This window comes from Acinonyx jubatus, chromosome B2 (assembly GCF_027475565.1).
Source record: "Acinonyx jubatus isolate Ajub_Pintada_27869175 chromosome B2, VMU_Ajub_asm_v1.0, whole genome shotgun sequence".
NCBI lineage: Eukaryota > Metazoa > Chordata > Mammalia > Carnivora > Felidae > Acinonyx > Acinonyx jubatus.
The window spans coordinates 126,550,166-126,564,732 of NC_069385.1; the positions used below are offsets into that span (position 1 = coordinate 126,550,166).

General features: G+C 37.2%; 1 protein-coding gene across 6 annotated transcripts in view; it reads right to left on the bottom strand.

Annotated features, from left to right (window-relative positions):
* Positions 1-14,567, bottom strand: part of LYRM4 (LYR motif containing 4) — a 171,067-nt gene that overhangs the window by 89,903 nt on the left and 66,597 nt on the right. The window contains exon 3 of one of the 6 annotated variants that reach the window (XM_053223120.1): positions 1,293-13,870. The exons of the other annotated variants lie outside the window; for them this stretch is intronic. Within the exon in view, the coding sequence (XP_053079095.1) occupies positions 13,733-13,870 (138 nt within the window). The 3' untranslated portion in view covers positions 1,293-13,732. Of the gene's footprint in view, positions 1-1,292; positions 13,871-14,567 lie in introns of those variants that run through there. 6 annotated transcript variants of the gene reach the window in all.

A 14,567-nucleotide genomic window follows, 5' to 3' on the forward strand; every position in this document is an offset into this window, starting at 1 on the left:
CTTGAGAAAAGAGTGGAGAACATTAGTGAGACGCTTAACAAAGAGATAAAAAAGAACCAATCAGAGATGAACACAATAAATGAAATTAAAAATATACTAGATGGAATAAATAGTAGACTAGAGGAAGGAGAACGACTCAGTGACCTGGAGGACAAAGTAATGAAAAGTAATCAAGATGAGCAGGTGAGAGAAAAAAATTGTAAAAAATGAGAATAGATTTAGGGAACGCAGCGACATCATCAAGTATAATAATATACACATTACAGGGATCCCAGAAGGAGAAGAGAGAGACAAGGGGGCAGAAAATTTATTTGAATAAATAATAGCTGAAAACTTTTTGAATCTGGAGAAGGAATAGAAATCCATATCCAAGAGGCACAGGTATCTCCCAAGAAAATCAAGCCAAGCAGATTCACACCAAGACACATAGTAATTAAAATGGCAAAAAGTAGTAATAGAAATTTTAAAAGTAGCAAGAGAAAATATAATAGTTATATATAAGGAAAACTCTATAATGCTATCAGCTGATTTTTCAGCAGAAACTTTGCAGGCCAGAAGGGAGTGGCATGATATATTGAAAGTGCTGAAAGGAAAACTTCTGCAGCCAAGAAAACTCTATCCTGCAAGTCTATCATTCAGAATAGAAGAAAAGTAAAAGAGTTTCCTGAACAAACAAAAGTTAAAGGAATTCATGACCACTAAGTCAGCCCTACAAGAAATGTTAAAGGAGATTCTTTGAGTGGAAAGAAAAGATCGTTAAGTAAGAGTAAGAAAGTAGGAATCACAAAAGCAGTGAGAAAATAAATATAGCTATAAAAATCGGTCAATGGACTCACAAAATAAAAGGATGTAGAGTATGACACTATAAATCTAAAATGTGGAGGGGAGAGGAGTAAAGAATGAGGTCAAACTTAAGTGACCAACAACTAAACAGAGAGTGCTAGCTATATGCGAAAGATGTTATATGCAAACCTAATGGTAACCACAAATGGTCATAGATATGCAAAATATAAAGAGAAAGGAATCCAGGTAGATCACTTAAAAAAAGCGAACTTATGGGGAGAGCAAGGGAAGAAAGGAACAGAGAAGATCCACAAAAACAAACACAAACCAATTAAAAAAATCCCAAGAAAACAAGACCCATCTGTATGCTGCCCACAAGAGACTCATTTCACACCTAAAGACATATGCAGACTAAAAAGGGGATGGAGAAACATCTATCATGCAAATGGATATGAAAGAAAGTCGAGGTAGCAATACTTATATCAGACAAATGGACTCTGAAACAAAGACTGTAACAAGAGACAAGAACACTATATGATAATAATGGGGACAATACAACAAGAAAATATAACAATTGCAAATATTTATGCAGCAACATGGGAATACCCAAATGTATAAAGCAGTTAATAACAACCATAAAGGAAGCAATCAATAGTAATGCAAGAATAGTAGGGTACTTAACACCCACTTACATCAAAAGGGACACATTATCTAAACAGAAAATCAACAAAAAAATAGTGGCTTTGAATGACACCCTGGACCAGATGAATTTAACAGATATATTCAGAACATTCCATCCTAGAACAGCAGAATACACATTCTTTTCAAGTGCATTTGGAACATTCTCCAGAATAGATCACATATTAGGCCACAAAACTAGTCTCAACAAATTCAAAAAGACTGAAGTCATACTATGTATCCTTTCTGACCACAATGCTATAAAAACTAGAAATCAATTACAAGAAAAAACCTGCAAAAACCGCAAATAAATGGAGATTAATGACACGTTACTAAAAAATGAATGGGCCAAAAAAGAAATCAAAGAGGAAATCAGAAAATACATGGAGACACGGGTGCCTGGGTGGCTCAATTGGTTAGGTGTCTGACTCTTGATCTTAGCTCAAGTCTTGATCTAAGGGTCATGAGTTCAAGCCTGGTGCTGGACTCCATGCTGGGCATGAAATGTACTTAGAAAAACAAAACAGAACATGGAGACAAATATCAATGAAAACACAATGGTCCAAAATCTTTGGGATGAAGCAAAAAATGTTCTAAGAGGGAAGTTTATAGCAATATAGTTCTACCTCAAGAAGCAAGAAAAATATCAAATAAAACAACCTAATCTTACACCTACATGAGCTACAAAAAGAATAAACAAAACCCCAAACCAGTAGAACGAAGGAAATAATAAAGATTAGAGATAAATGAAATAGAAAACTGAAAAAACAATGGAACAGATCAATAAAACCAGGAGCTGGCTTTGAAGAGATCAACAAAATTGATAAATGTTTAGCCAGACTCACCAAAAAACAAAAATAAAAAGAAAACACACAAAAAAGAGAGGGGACTCAAAAACAGAAATGAAGGAGTAGAAATAACAACTGGCATCACAGAAATACAAAGGATTGTAAGAATATTATGAAAAATTATATGCCAATAATTTAGACAACCTAGAAGAAATGGATAATTTCCCAGAAGTATATTACCTACCAAAACTGAAGCAGGAAGAAATAGAAAATTTGAACAGACTGATTATCAGCAGGAAAATTGAATCAGTAATAAAAAAAACTCCCAACAAACAAAAACCCAGGACCAGATGACTTCACAGGTGAATTCTACCAAACATTTTTATTTTTTACTTTTTTTATTAAAAAATTTTTTTTTAATGTTTTCATTTATTTTTAAGATAGAGAGAGACAGAGCATGAACAGGGGAGGGGCAGAGAGAGAGGGAGACACAGAATCCGAAGCAGGCTCCAGGCTCTGAGCTGTCAGCACAGAGCCTGATGCAGGGCTCAAACTCACAGACTGTGAGATCATGATCTGAGCTGAAGTCAGATGCTTAACCGACTGAGCCATCCAGGTGCCCCGAATTCTACCAAACATTTAAAGAATAGTCCATACTTATTCTTCTCAAATTATTTCAAGAAATAGAAGAGGAAGGAAAACTTCTAAATTAATTCTGAGGCCAATATTACCCCCATACCAAAGCCAGATAAAGACACTACAAAAAAAAGAGAACTACAGGCCAATATCTCTGATAACCATAGATATAAATATTCTCAACAAAATATTAGCAAACGGAATCAACAATACATTAAAAAAACCATTTACCACAATCAACTGGGGCTTACTCCTGGGATGCAAGGATGGCTCAGTATTTGCAAATCAATCAATGTGATATGTCCCATCAACAAGGAACAAAAACTGTATGATCATTTCAAGAGATGCAGAAAAAGCATTTGACAAAGTACAACATTCGTTCTTGATAAAAATGTTCAACAAAGTACGTTTTAGAGGGAATATACTTCAACATATTAAAGGCCATATACGAAAAACTCATAGCTAATATATTCAATGTTGAAAACTGACAGCTTTTCCCTAGGGTTAAGAGCAAGACAAGAATGTCAACTCTTATCAATTTTATTCAATATAGTATTGGAAGTCCTAGCCACAGCAATCAGACAAGAAAAGGAATAAAAGGCATCCAAACTGGTAAGTAAGAAGTAAAACTTTCACTATTTACCGAGACATGATACTATATATAGGAAACCCCCAATGACTCCAACAAAAAACTACTAGAACTGATAAAGGTTGCAGGACACAAAATGAACATACAGAAATCCATTGCATTTATGTACACTAATAATGAAGCAGCAGAAAGATAAATTAATCCCATTTATAATCACACCAAAGAAAATAAAATACATAGGAATAAACTTCACCAAGGAGGTGAAAGACCTATACTCTGAAAACTATAAACCACAGATGAAAGAAATTAAAGATGAAACAAATGGGAAGATATTCCATGCTCAAGGACTGGAAGAACAATATTGTTAAAATGTTCATACTACCCAAAGCAATCTACAGATTTAATGCAATCCCTATCAAAATAGTAACAGCATTTTTCACAGAACTAGAACAGTTCTAAAATTTGTAATGAACCACAAAAGTCCCCGAATAGCCAAAGTAATCTGGAAAAAAGAAAGGCAAAGCTGGAAGTATCACAATTCCAGATTTCAAATTATATTACAAAGCTGTTGTAATCAAAACAGTATTGTACTGGCACAAAAAGAGACATACAGATCAATGAAATGGAACAGAAAGCCCAGAAATAAACCCATGATTATATGATCAATTAATCTTGCAGGAATATGTAATGGGAAAAAGAGAGTCTCTTCAAAAAAAAGGTGCTGGGAAAACTGGCCAACTACAAGAAAAGTATGAAACTGGACCACTTTCTTATCCACACACAAAAATAAACTGAAAATGGATTAAGGATCTAAATGTGAGACCTGAAACCATAAAAATCCTAGAAAAGAACACAGGCAGCAATTTCTCTGACATTGGCTATAGCAACATCTTTCTAGATATGTCTCCTGAGTGAAGGGAAACAAAAACAAAAATAAATTATTGGAGCTATTTCAAAACAAAAAGCTTCTGCACAGCAGAGGAAGCAATCAATGAAACCAGAAGACAACTTACTGAATGGGAGAAGACATTTGCAAATGACCTATCTGGTAAAGGTTTAGTATCCAAAATATATAAATTCTTTATATGACTCAGCAACCAAGTAACAAATAATCCAATTAAAAATGGGCAGAAGACATGAACAGACATTTCTCCAAAGAAGACATACAGATTGCCAACAGATACATGAAAAGATGCTCAACATCACTCATTAGGGCAATGCAAATCAAAACTACAATGAGGTATTCACCTCACACCTGTCAGAATGGCTAAAATCAACAATGCAAAAAACAACAAATGAATGGTGAGGATGTTGAGAAAAGGAACCCTCATGCACTGCTGTTAGGAATATAAACTGGTGCAGCCCCTGTAGAAAACAATATGGGGGGGGGGTTCTTCAAAAAATTAAAAATAGAACTACCCTATGATCTAGTGAGTGCACTAGTGGGTATTTACCCAAAGAATACGAAAACACTACTTTGAAAGGATATATGTAGCATTATTTACAATGGTCAAATTATGCAAGCAGCTCAAGTGTCCATCGATAGATGAATGGATAAAGAAGATGTGGCATATTTATGCAATGGAATATTATTCAGCCATAAAAGAATGAAATCTTGCCATTTCCAACAACATGGATGGATCTAGAGTATAATGCCAAGTGAAATAAATTAGAAAAAGACAAGTACCATATGATTTCACTCATGTGGAATTTAAGGAACAAAACAAAGGAAAAAAAAAGAAGACAAAAAACCCCACAAACTCCTAACTATAGAGAACAAACTGAAAGTTACCAGAGGGGATGTGGGTGGGGGGAGGGTGAAATAGGTAATGGGATTAAGAGCACACTTTTCATGATGAGCACCGAATACTGAATGGTACAACCAGCATTAGGGGCCTCCTGACATGATGCAAAGGGAGAATATCATGGTACTAAAGGAGTGTTCCTGCCAAAGTGATTATTCTGAGTGTAATAATGGAGAAAGAATCTCACACTTTCATATTAGGGAACATTCTAGACTATGTCAATATCATGAAATTTGCCAAAAAAAGAAAGAGGAACTCTTCTCTGTTAAAGGAGCTTTAAGAAACATGAATACAAAATGCAATGCTTGATCCTCAAATGGATTCCAGATTAGGACAAAAAAGTTAAAAAAAGGTATTATAGAACAATTGGAAAAATTTGAAAATGGGCTATATATTTGAGGTATGAATTGATGCTCAATTTTGAGGTGTGAAAACAGTACTGTGATAATGCAGAAGAATGTCCTTGTTCTAAGAAGATATATATTGAAGTATATAGAGGTAGTATTATGCCTGCAACCTATTTTCAAACAGTTCAATGAAGAAAGAAAAAAAGAAAGGCAAATAGGAGATAAAGCAAATGTGGCAAAAAAAAAAAAATGCCAACATTGGTGGAATTCAGTAAAGGGGAAAATATTCATTCTTTTACATAAACTGTTTAAGTCCAAGTAAAATAGTAATTTTTTTTTAAAGAAGAAAACTAATATAGAGAACAATATGCTACTTTTCATTCCAAAGAAACATGCCTGAGATGCTAGTTTTAGTAGTCAGCCCATAACTATCCTGGGTTCCTACCATAGGCACTGGGGCAATGCGTATGGAGTAGAGCACACATTGGGAAGGGTCAATCATAAGCCTCTTCCAAGTTTAATCTGCAAACCTATATACATGTTATCAGTAAATATCACAGGCATTATAAAATGAAGATGAGGGACACCTGGGTGGCTCAGTTGGTTAAGCATCAGACTTCAACTCAGGTCATGATCTCATGGTTCGTGAGTATGAGCCCCGTATCAGGCTCTGTGCTGACAGCTCAGAGCCTGGACCCTGCTTCATAAAGATTCTGTGTCTCCCTCTCTCTCTGCCCCTCTCCAGCTTGCACTTGGTCTCTCTCTCCTTCAAAAATAAATGAACATTAAAAAAAAAATAAAATGAAGATGAGAATTTAACTTACAACAAAATACTGATGCTCACCCCCCATTAATAAGCTAAGAAATAACTTCCAGTCAAAATGCAGAGCTAAAGTGAAATAAGCCATACAGAGAAACACAGATACCATATGGTTTCACTCTTATGTGGATCCTGAGAAACTTAACAGAAACCCATGGGGGAGGGGAAGGAAAAAAAAAAAAAAGAGGTTAGAGTGGGAGAGAGCCAAAGCATAGGAGACTGTTAAAAACTGAGAACAAACTGAGGGTTGATGGGGGGTGGGAGGGAGGGGAGGGTGGGTGATGGGTATTGAGGAGGGCACCTTTTGGGATGAGCACTGGGTGTTGTATGGAAACCAATTTGACAATAAATTTCATATATTGAAAAAAAAATAAAATAAAATGTAGAAAAATGAAAAAAAAAAAACAAAAACAAAATGCAGAGCTAATGAAAGCCTGAGATTTATAAAAGGCAATGAATGAGTCTATAACCCACTTCTTCAGAGACACAGTCCATTTCCTTGCTGAGTAGTATACTCCCCATAGGACCTTGTGAATGACTTTTAGCGTGTGTCACTTCTGAATGAAGATGATGAGGGGTGGGGGGTGTGGTGGTGGGGGTTGGGTGGAGAGAACTGCTGTGACCAAGGAAGGAGGGACCCAAGAGCAGTGTCTGGCCCTGTCATACAATGACATCCCCACCAGGTGAGCAGGATTAGAAAAGTACAGACTAAGCACACTTTGTCCTCACCTCCCTGAATGTATCCTAGATGTTCTGAAAAAATACTCCTCCTCACACTCTCCCAAATATGACATGTAGGGAGGATCTATTAGAAAAAAAGTTAAGGCAAACGTTAAAAAAAAAGTTTTGAGGTCCTAATAATTATTATACTGTTGGGACGATTAGACCTCTGCGCTTCACAGTTTCCTCTTGTTAGAGAAAAGCACACTGCTTGTGAGGGGCTTGTCCTGGCTTGAGTGGGAATGTGCTTCTGTGGAAAGGGCACTGCTCCTCTGTTCTGTGATCACATCAACTCTTCTCAATTGGTGTGGAGTTAAAAGACATCAAACCCACAACAAGCTATACTTACAATAAGGTATACTCATAATGTATCCAAAGTGTGTTTGGGCATAAAAGCTTAATCCTCATTTGTAGTTTGGTAGATATAATAATAAAAAGCATAGAGTCCTATAGGCAAAAATCTAACATGCAAGATCCTTGATCAAGAAAATGAAAGGGCTGGTATTATAGAAGAACCTGGAGTGACAGTACACCTTCTCCTGTTGAGCAATAAGCTCTATTTCAGCATCTCCATATACTACATGTGATTATTTCCCCATAAAAATACATTTAAGGAATGTCTTGATAGCTTTATTAAAAGCAGTATTTGTGAAGACTATGAAGTTGTAGGTCATTAGCTGCTCCAAGTGAAGAAACATGTGATGGAAGGGCAGGGCTCTTGGACTCTTTCTAAAGCAGGTAATTTTTACAGAGAGAGTAGAGAAAAATGGCCAGAAAGAGATAAGATAATGTTAGTGGACAGATTCTGTATGTAGCATCTCTGTTCTTCCCGTTTTGGTCTTTGAAAAAGAGGCAGCAGGGAATCTTAGAGAAGAGAAACTGTGGAGGGGGAAATAGAGTTTCCCAGCTAGTCAGATGTGTTAAAAATGGCAAATTGAAGTTGTTCTCTAATTATCTAACAATCTAACTAACAAGAGACCTCTGTGTATGGCTGACACAGACAGAAGCAGACAAGGAAAGAAGACCTGAGACCTGACAACCTCCCTAGGCTGAAACTGGGAGTCAATTGGTAAAGGTCCTTAGAAAGTCAAATAGGATTATAGGTCCCTTAAAAGGAGCCTACTAATCAAAGTCTGCATATATGGTTTGTTTGACAAGAGTAAGGAAACTAGGAAAATGGACACACAGCATTGAGGTACCTGCAAATTATATCTAAACAAAAACAATAATTGAAATTAATGGCTTAGGTTTGATTTCAGGGGCTTTAACAGAAAAATGATCTAATAGTTTAAAAGTATGTTAGGCAGGGCATGAAAACCAACAGAGTGTGTCTATGTCTATGTGTATGTCTATGTGTATATAGTACATGTATATCCATAGCGGGGAGGGAGGGAGGTGGGGGAGGAGGGAGAGAGAAAAAGAGAGAGAGACAGAGACAGAGAGAGATAGATGGATTTATTTTAAGGAACTGGCTCACCTGATTGTGGAGGCTTAGCAAGTAGGGGGCAGTCCACCAGACTGGAGACTCACAGAGAAGAGTTGCAATTGGAGTCCAAAGGCCATCTGCTAGCAGAACTCCTTCTTGCTCAGTTAGGGTACGGTGTGGGGAGGTATCAGCTTTTTGTTCTACTCAGACCTTTGAGTGACTGGATGAGGGCCACTCAAATCATAGACAGTAATCTGCTTTACTCAAAGTCCACCCACTTAAATGTTAATCTTGTCCAAAAAATATCTTTACAGAAATGCCTAGAATAATGTTTGACCAAATATCTGGGCACCTTGGCCCAGCCAAATTAACCATCACAAAACCCTATCTTCAGGGCCTGAAAAGTAGTAGTTCTGTCACTTAGGGGTAATAAATCAGATCCAAAGGAATGCTTCTAAGGAAGGAAACAACAAACAAACAAACTAGTTACAAGGGCTAAGATAATAAATCTAAAGTTATGAAATAAGATAAAAACTGTCAGTAAAGTAGGAATAGAGGGGAACTTCCTCAACTTGATAAAGAATATCTACAAGAAATCCAGCGCTAACATCATACTTAACAGTAAAAAACTAGAAGCTTTCCCAGTGAGATCAGGAACAAGGCAAAGATGCCCCCCTCACCACTCTTTTCACCATCATACTGGAAGTCATAGTTAATGGTATAAGACAAGAAAAAGAAATAAAATATAAACAGATCAATAAGAAGTTGCGAAGTAAGCACTAGATGTGGTTTTCACTCATACCCTTGATCTTTACCAAAAACCAATGAACACAAAAAAAACCCTAAGATATGAGATATCTGTAATTTAGTAGGATCACTGATTCTATGTAATAATGGGATAACTAACATTCATAAAGTAATCTTATATTCACAAAGTGTTTTCACATTTATCATCTCATTTGATGATAAACTTTGTATGGTAGATAGGGCTGGTAAGTTCATGATTAGTGATGCCAGAGTTCAAATTCAAATCCCTTAACTCCAAATCTTGTGCTTTTTACACTATTCTATGTGAATTTCTAGAGTATGTTCTTCTCTCCCAACAAATAATTAGGTATTAAAATACGAACATGGGGCACCTAGGTGGTTTAGTTGGTTAAGTGTCAGACTCCTAATCTTGGCTCAGGTCATGATTTCATGGTTCCTGGGATTGAGCCCCGCATAGGGCTCTGTGCTGACAACAGGAAGTCTGTTTGGGATTTTTTTTTTCTCTCTCTCTCTCTGCCCCTCCCCTGTGTGCATGTGTTTTCTCTCAAAATAAGTAAAAAAAAAAAAAAAAGTTAAAAAAAACATGAGTGCAATTCTTTACCAATGTGAAGTTCTGACTTTTATCTTTTCTACCTTCCAAGCCTATACCTCATAAATAAACCTACAGAATCCAGAAAATCATAGAATGCTCTAGAACTGTGCTGTCCAATATGGTAGCCACTTGCTACAAGCAGCAATTTAAATTTAAATTTAAATGAGTTAAAAGTGAAACTTCAGTTACTTAGTCACAATAGCCACATTTCAAGTGCTGAATCAATAGCTACGTGTGGGTAGTGGCTACTGTGTTAGGCAGAACAGACATACAACATTTTTATCAGCAGAGAATGTTCACAAGAAGACTCAGGCTAAATCATTCAGTCATCCATTTCAGAGTAGAAAGTACCAAGATCTAGAAGTTATATAACCTATTCAAGATCACACAGCTCAGTAGTGGAAAATATAGGTCTCTGAACTCCAATTCACTGTTTTTCATGCTATACAATAATTTTACTAGATGAAAGCCAACAGATCTACATAAATCTTTATCAACCCATAGTTGGCAGAAAACTAGTTTCTACGTATTTAGAACATACTTCCCAACTTTCCTTTTCAAGCTTCTAAACTCTCTCTGTTCCCTTTCCCCTAAGAACCGTATCCATGAATGGATGGAACACAGACAAATTCACTGTTCATTAATTCAACACATATTTAACTATCTACTTTGTGCTGAAATTAGCCAGAGTTGTTTTCTGTTGACTACAACTACGGATCCCGATTGCTGATACACGGGGATGAGGAAGGAGAAAACACAGAGACTATCTCCCAAACTGACATTTGCCTTTAAATAACAGTCAACTTCAAGCTACCAATTTGGGGATTAGGAAATAAATGTTACCTCCTCTTGTACACTGAAAGCTCCTTGAAGACCTTTTCATTGCACATTCCTAATAAATCTTGTGGAAGGATACGTATTTGATAGGGTTTTGCCTTTTGGGTAAGAGCAGAAGATGGCAGCAGTAAAAAATAGCCACAGTCCTTCTAGCAACACGGGACACTGGACAGTTTCATCTTGACCCATGCTAACAGGTACTCCCCTGGTATACTGCTAATAATGAGCATCAGCTTTATAGTCCTTAATTTTAAAATTTCTCTTCCCTGGCAAAATGATGAGGTGCCAAGAGTTCTGGGTATAACCTCTAAAATGCTCTGTTCCCTCATCTGCAAAGTGGGTGTAAGACCTATTTCATGGATAGGTCCTATCCTAATCCTCAAAGGATTAAAAGCAATGAAACCATTAACTCCTATAAAAGCATCAAGTATTATCATGATTGTTTTTTTTAAACTCTTCAGTAGAGGTGAAAGTATGTCTTAATTTTCCATTCATGTAGAAAGCTACTATCTTTATAGTTGAAAATTATCCGTAAATGACCACATCAGAAATAAGGAAAATACATGTTTACCCATGCAACTTTAATGTGTGTTTACATTGTATTTATATTTACTTGGAAGTTATCTACATGTGCTCCTGTGCTATGAAATTATGCACATTATAAAATATATACAAGAATATACATTTAAAAAATGATAAAAATTATGAGAAGTCCTATATTTTCTTCTTGTACCTCACAGGATTGTCCTGCATAATCCCCTCACCTCACCTTGACGATCCAGAGGATGACAGTTTTAAAGTAAAGCAATGTCTGAATTGATGTTTTAATCACTGGTTGCATTAAATTAACCTTACTTTGCAGAGAGATGTTAATAAAATCCAACAGTGGCAAGCGCCTCTCAAAATGACCTCAGGCAGCCTGAGCCTGGATATCTTTAGGGATAACAGTGAAAGGGCTGGTGTCACAATGCCAGAGATGGTTCATTCCAGTGCTGAATGGCTGCTTTATTGATTCACATAATAATTCCCTTTCTCCCTAATACAGATTGTAAGCAGTAGGAGGACAGGGGCAGGGACTAAATCTGTCTTATCTATTGCTGTGTCCCAGTGTCTAGAACAGTGTCTAGAACATAAAGATTTGCAGAATCTATAAATGGTGAGGGTTTTTTTAGAGAACTCTTCCTCCCATCTAGTTCTGGCTTTATAATGTAAAAACACTAACAGTGGCACATACCACACTTACTATGAGCCAAGCACCATCAAAAGCACTTTCCACATATTCACTTACTGAGTCCTCATGACAACCTTAAAAAGTAAGTACTGTCAGAAGTCCTATCTTAGCTGAGGAAAGTGGGACACAAAGTGGTCAACTGACTTGTCCAAGGACAGGGGCTGGGTGAGTGGCTGAGCTGGGATTTGCTGGGGCCCATGTGACTCCTGGGTCCACATCTGTAACTGCCCCACAACATTGCCTCTCACCAGGTCAGAGGGCTGGCCCCACTTCTGCTGTCTGCGTGCACAGAAGACAGTGTCTCATCTCCTTGGGAAGGATCTTCAGGCACAGCAGGACAGAGCACCTGAGCTTTTCACTCATTTTTTTCTGAGCCAAACATTCTAGTGTCTTCAATTGCCTAAGAGATGATGTGGATTCAGTTCTTTGACAACCTGTGGGTCTCCCTCTCCTTTGGGTTTGGTCAAGTTTGTCCCTGAAAGGTAAAAAGTCCACCTGTGGACCCTGAGAGCCCTGGGTTTGAGTCCTGGCCTTGCAAAGCCACTATTTGACTCTCAGCAAATAACCTTAGCTCACGAAGCCTCAGTTTCTGCTACTGAAAAATGAGTTGACAAAGAGTTTCTTCTTTGCATGAGTGCTAACTGTCCTTATGTTCAAATTCCTCTCCCAGGAAGAGGATTGGCACAGCACATCACTTGCAGGGAGACGCATTAACATTCATTTGGACAATAATGCTGAACTTTATGGGAATGTATTGTACTGGCTTGGGAAACAGCTTTCTTCTCTTTTCACTGGAATGATTTGGCCCTTTAACTTAATTTTATATGGTGACACTGACTCAATTCTGTCTCCTGCTACACAGTTCTTCCTTTCTCATAGGAAAAAAATCCTCATAAAAACAATTTATAATACATCAAAATATTGACAGAAACTTTAAATCTTAATGTCTGAAGATATCTGTGGGCATGATTTATTGCAGAAGTTCTACTGTTATAACTTGGCAATTAGGAAATATTGATAAATGCAAACACATTATTGATGCCAATTAAAAAAAGCACAAGATTGATGAGCTTCCCAAAGTGCTTTGACACAGCAGTTAGAGAGTAATGCCCATCAATACATATCCAACCACTATAAATGCCAAGGGAAATTAGGCTGCAAGGAAACAAGGGGTGCTTTCACATTAAAGGTGGGATTTTTCAAACAGATGAGCATCTAGTCAACAGGAATACCTAACAGAACCTCAAGTAAAGTCCTACAGAAAAAAACCACAATGTTTATTTGTGATTCATGATAAGCTAGGTAAGGAAAGTATTCAAAGAATGCGACACGTTGATTTAACTAAAGGGTGGGCCAAGTGCCTGAGTGGGTTAGACCAGATTATATAAATGGTTAGCATACACCAAGCCAGAAGCTAAAGAAAAAGGTAGCTTTTAGGGTAGTATCTCAGAACATACTCTAATATTCCAGGTACCCTATTTTAGAGGACCTGAAGAGAGTCTCAGATTTATTTTAAATGAATGACATGAGCACTCATGGGCTCCATTCTCTGTGTATAGAGAAGAGGAAGGATTTGAGCCTGGGTTACCAAGACAATGGAAGTACTGGGAATTTGCAAAGGAAAATTAGTTTAAGGGGAAGGTAAGATAAGTCATTAAGTTTTGGTCATGACAGTTTCAAGTCCTGATAAAACACTCAAGTGCAAATATCTACTATACTGAAGCCACCAATTTGCATGAAAGAGAAGTTTCAAGGAATAAACTATTAGATACATAAAGAATAAGGATATAAAAAAGATTGACTGACTTAGCAGTATGGAGGTCTATGCTTTTGAGACAGCAACTGAATTTCTGTGAGGAAGATGGTAGAGTTAAAAAAACATCAACCAACACCTACTGTGTGGAAGAACTCTCAGGGACTATGAAAGACAAAGCACATTACCCTGGTCCATCTGGGAAGTTCATTCTCTTCAAACCAAACTCAGGGAGGGCCACATGGGATGGTGAAAGACAGGATTCTCATCCAGAGCTTTAGATCAACTGAATCAACCCCTGGCTACCCAATGCACACTGCCAACCCATACCCAACTCTTATACAAACTGTAAAACCAATGGGGGCTTAAACTGGTTCTCACAGAGAAGCAGGGTTTAGATATACAGAAAGACTGGCCCAAGGTTCGTGTGGACAAAATAAATATATAAAAATTAAACACAATCTTAACCTTCCCTTGAATGTTCCACGAGCAACTTTGTTAATATTATTTTTTCAACCTCAATCTGAGTGTTTTATGTACAAAAGGTATACACTTCTTACCCACTGGGATGGCTATAAGCAAAGGACAGATAATCACAAGTGTTTGCAAGAATGTGGCAAAATTAACCCTTATACACTGCTGATGGTAATGTGCAGTGGAGCACTTACTTTGGAAAACAGGCTGGGATTCCTCAGAAAATTAAACACAGAGTTACCACATGACCCAGCAATTCCACTTCTAGGTATATACCCAAGAGAAATGAAAATGTATGTCTACACCAAACTTTGCACACA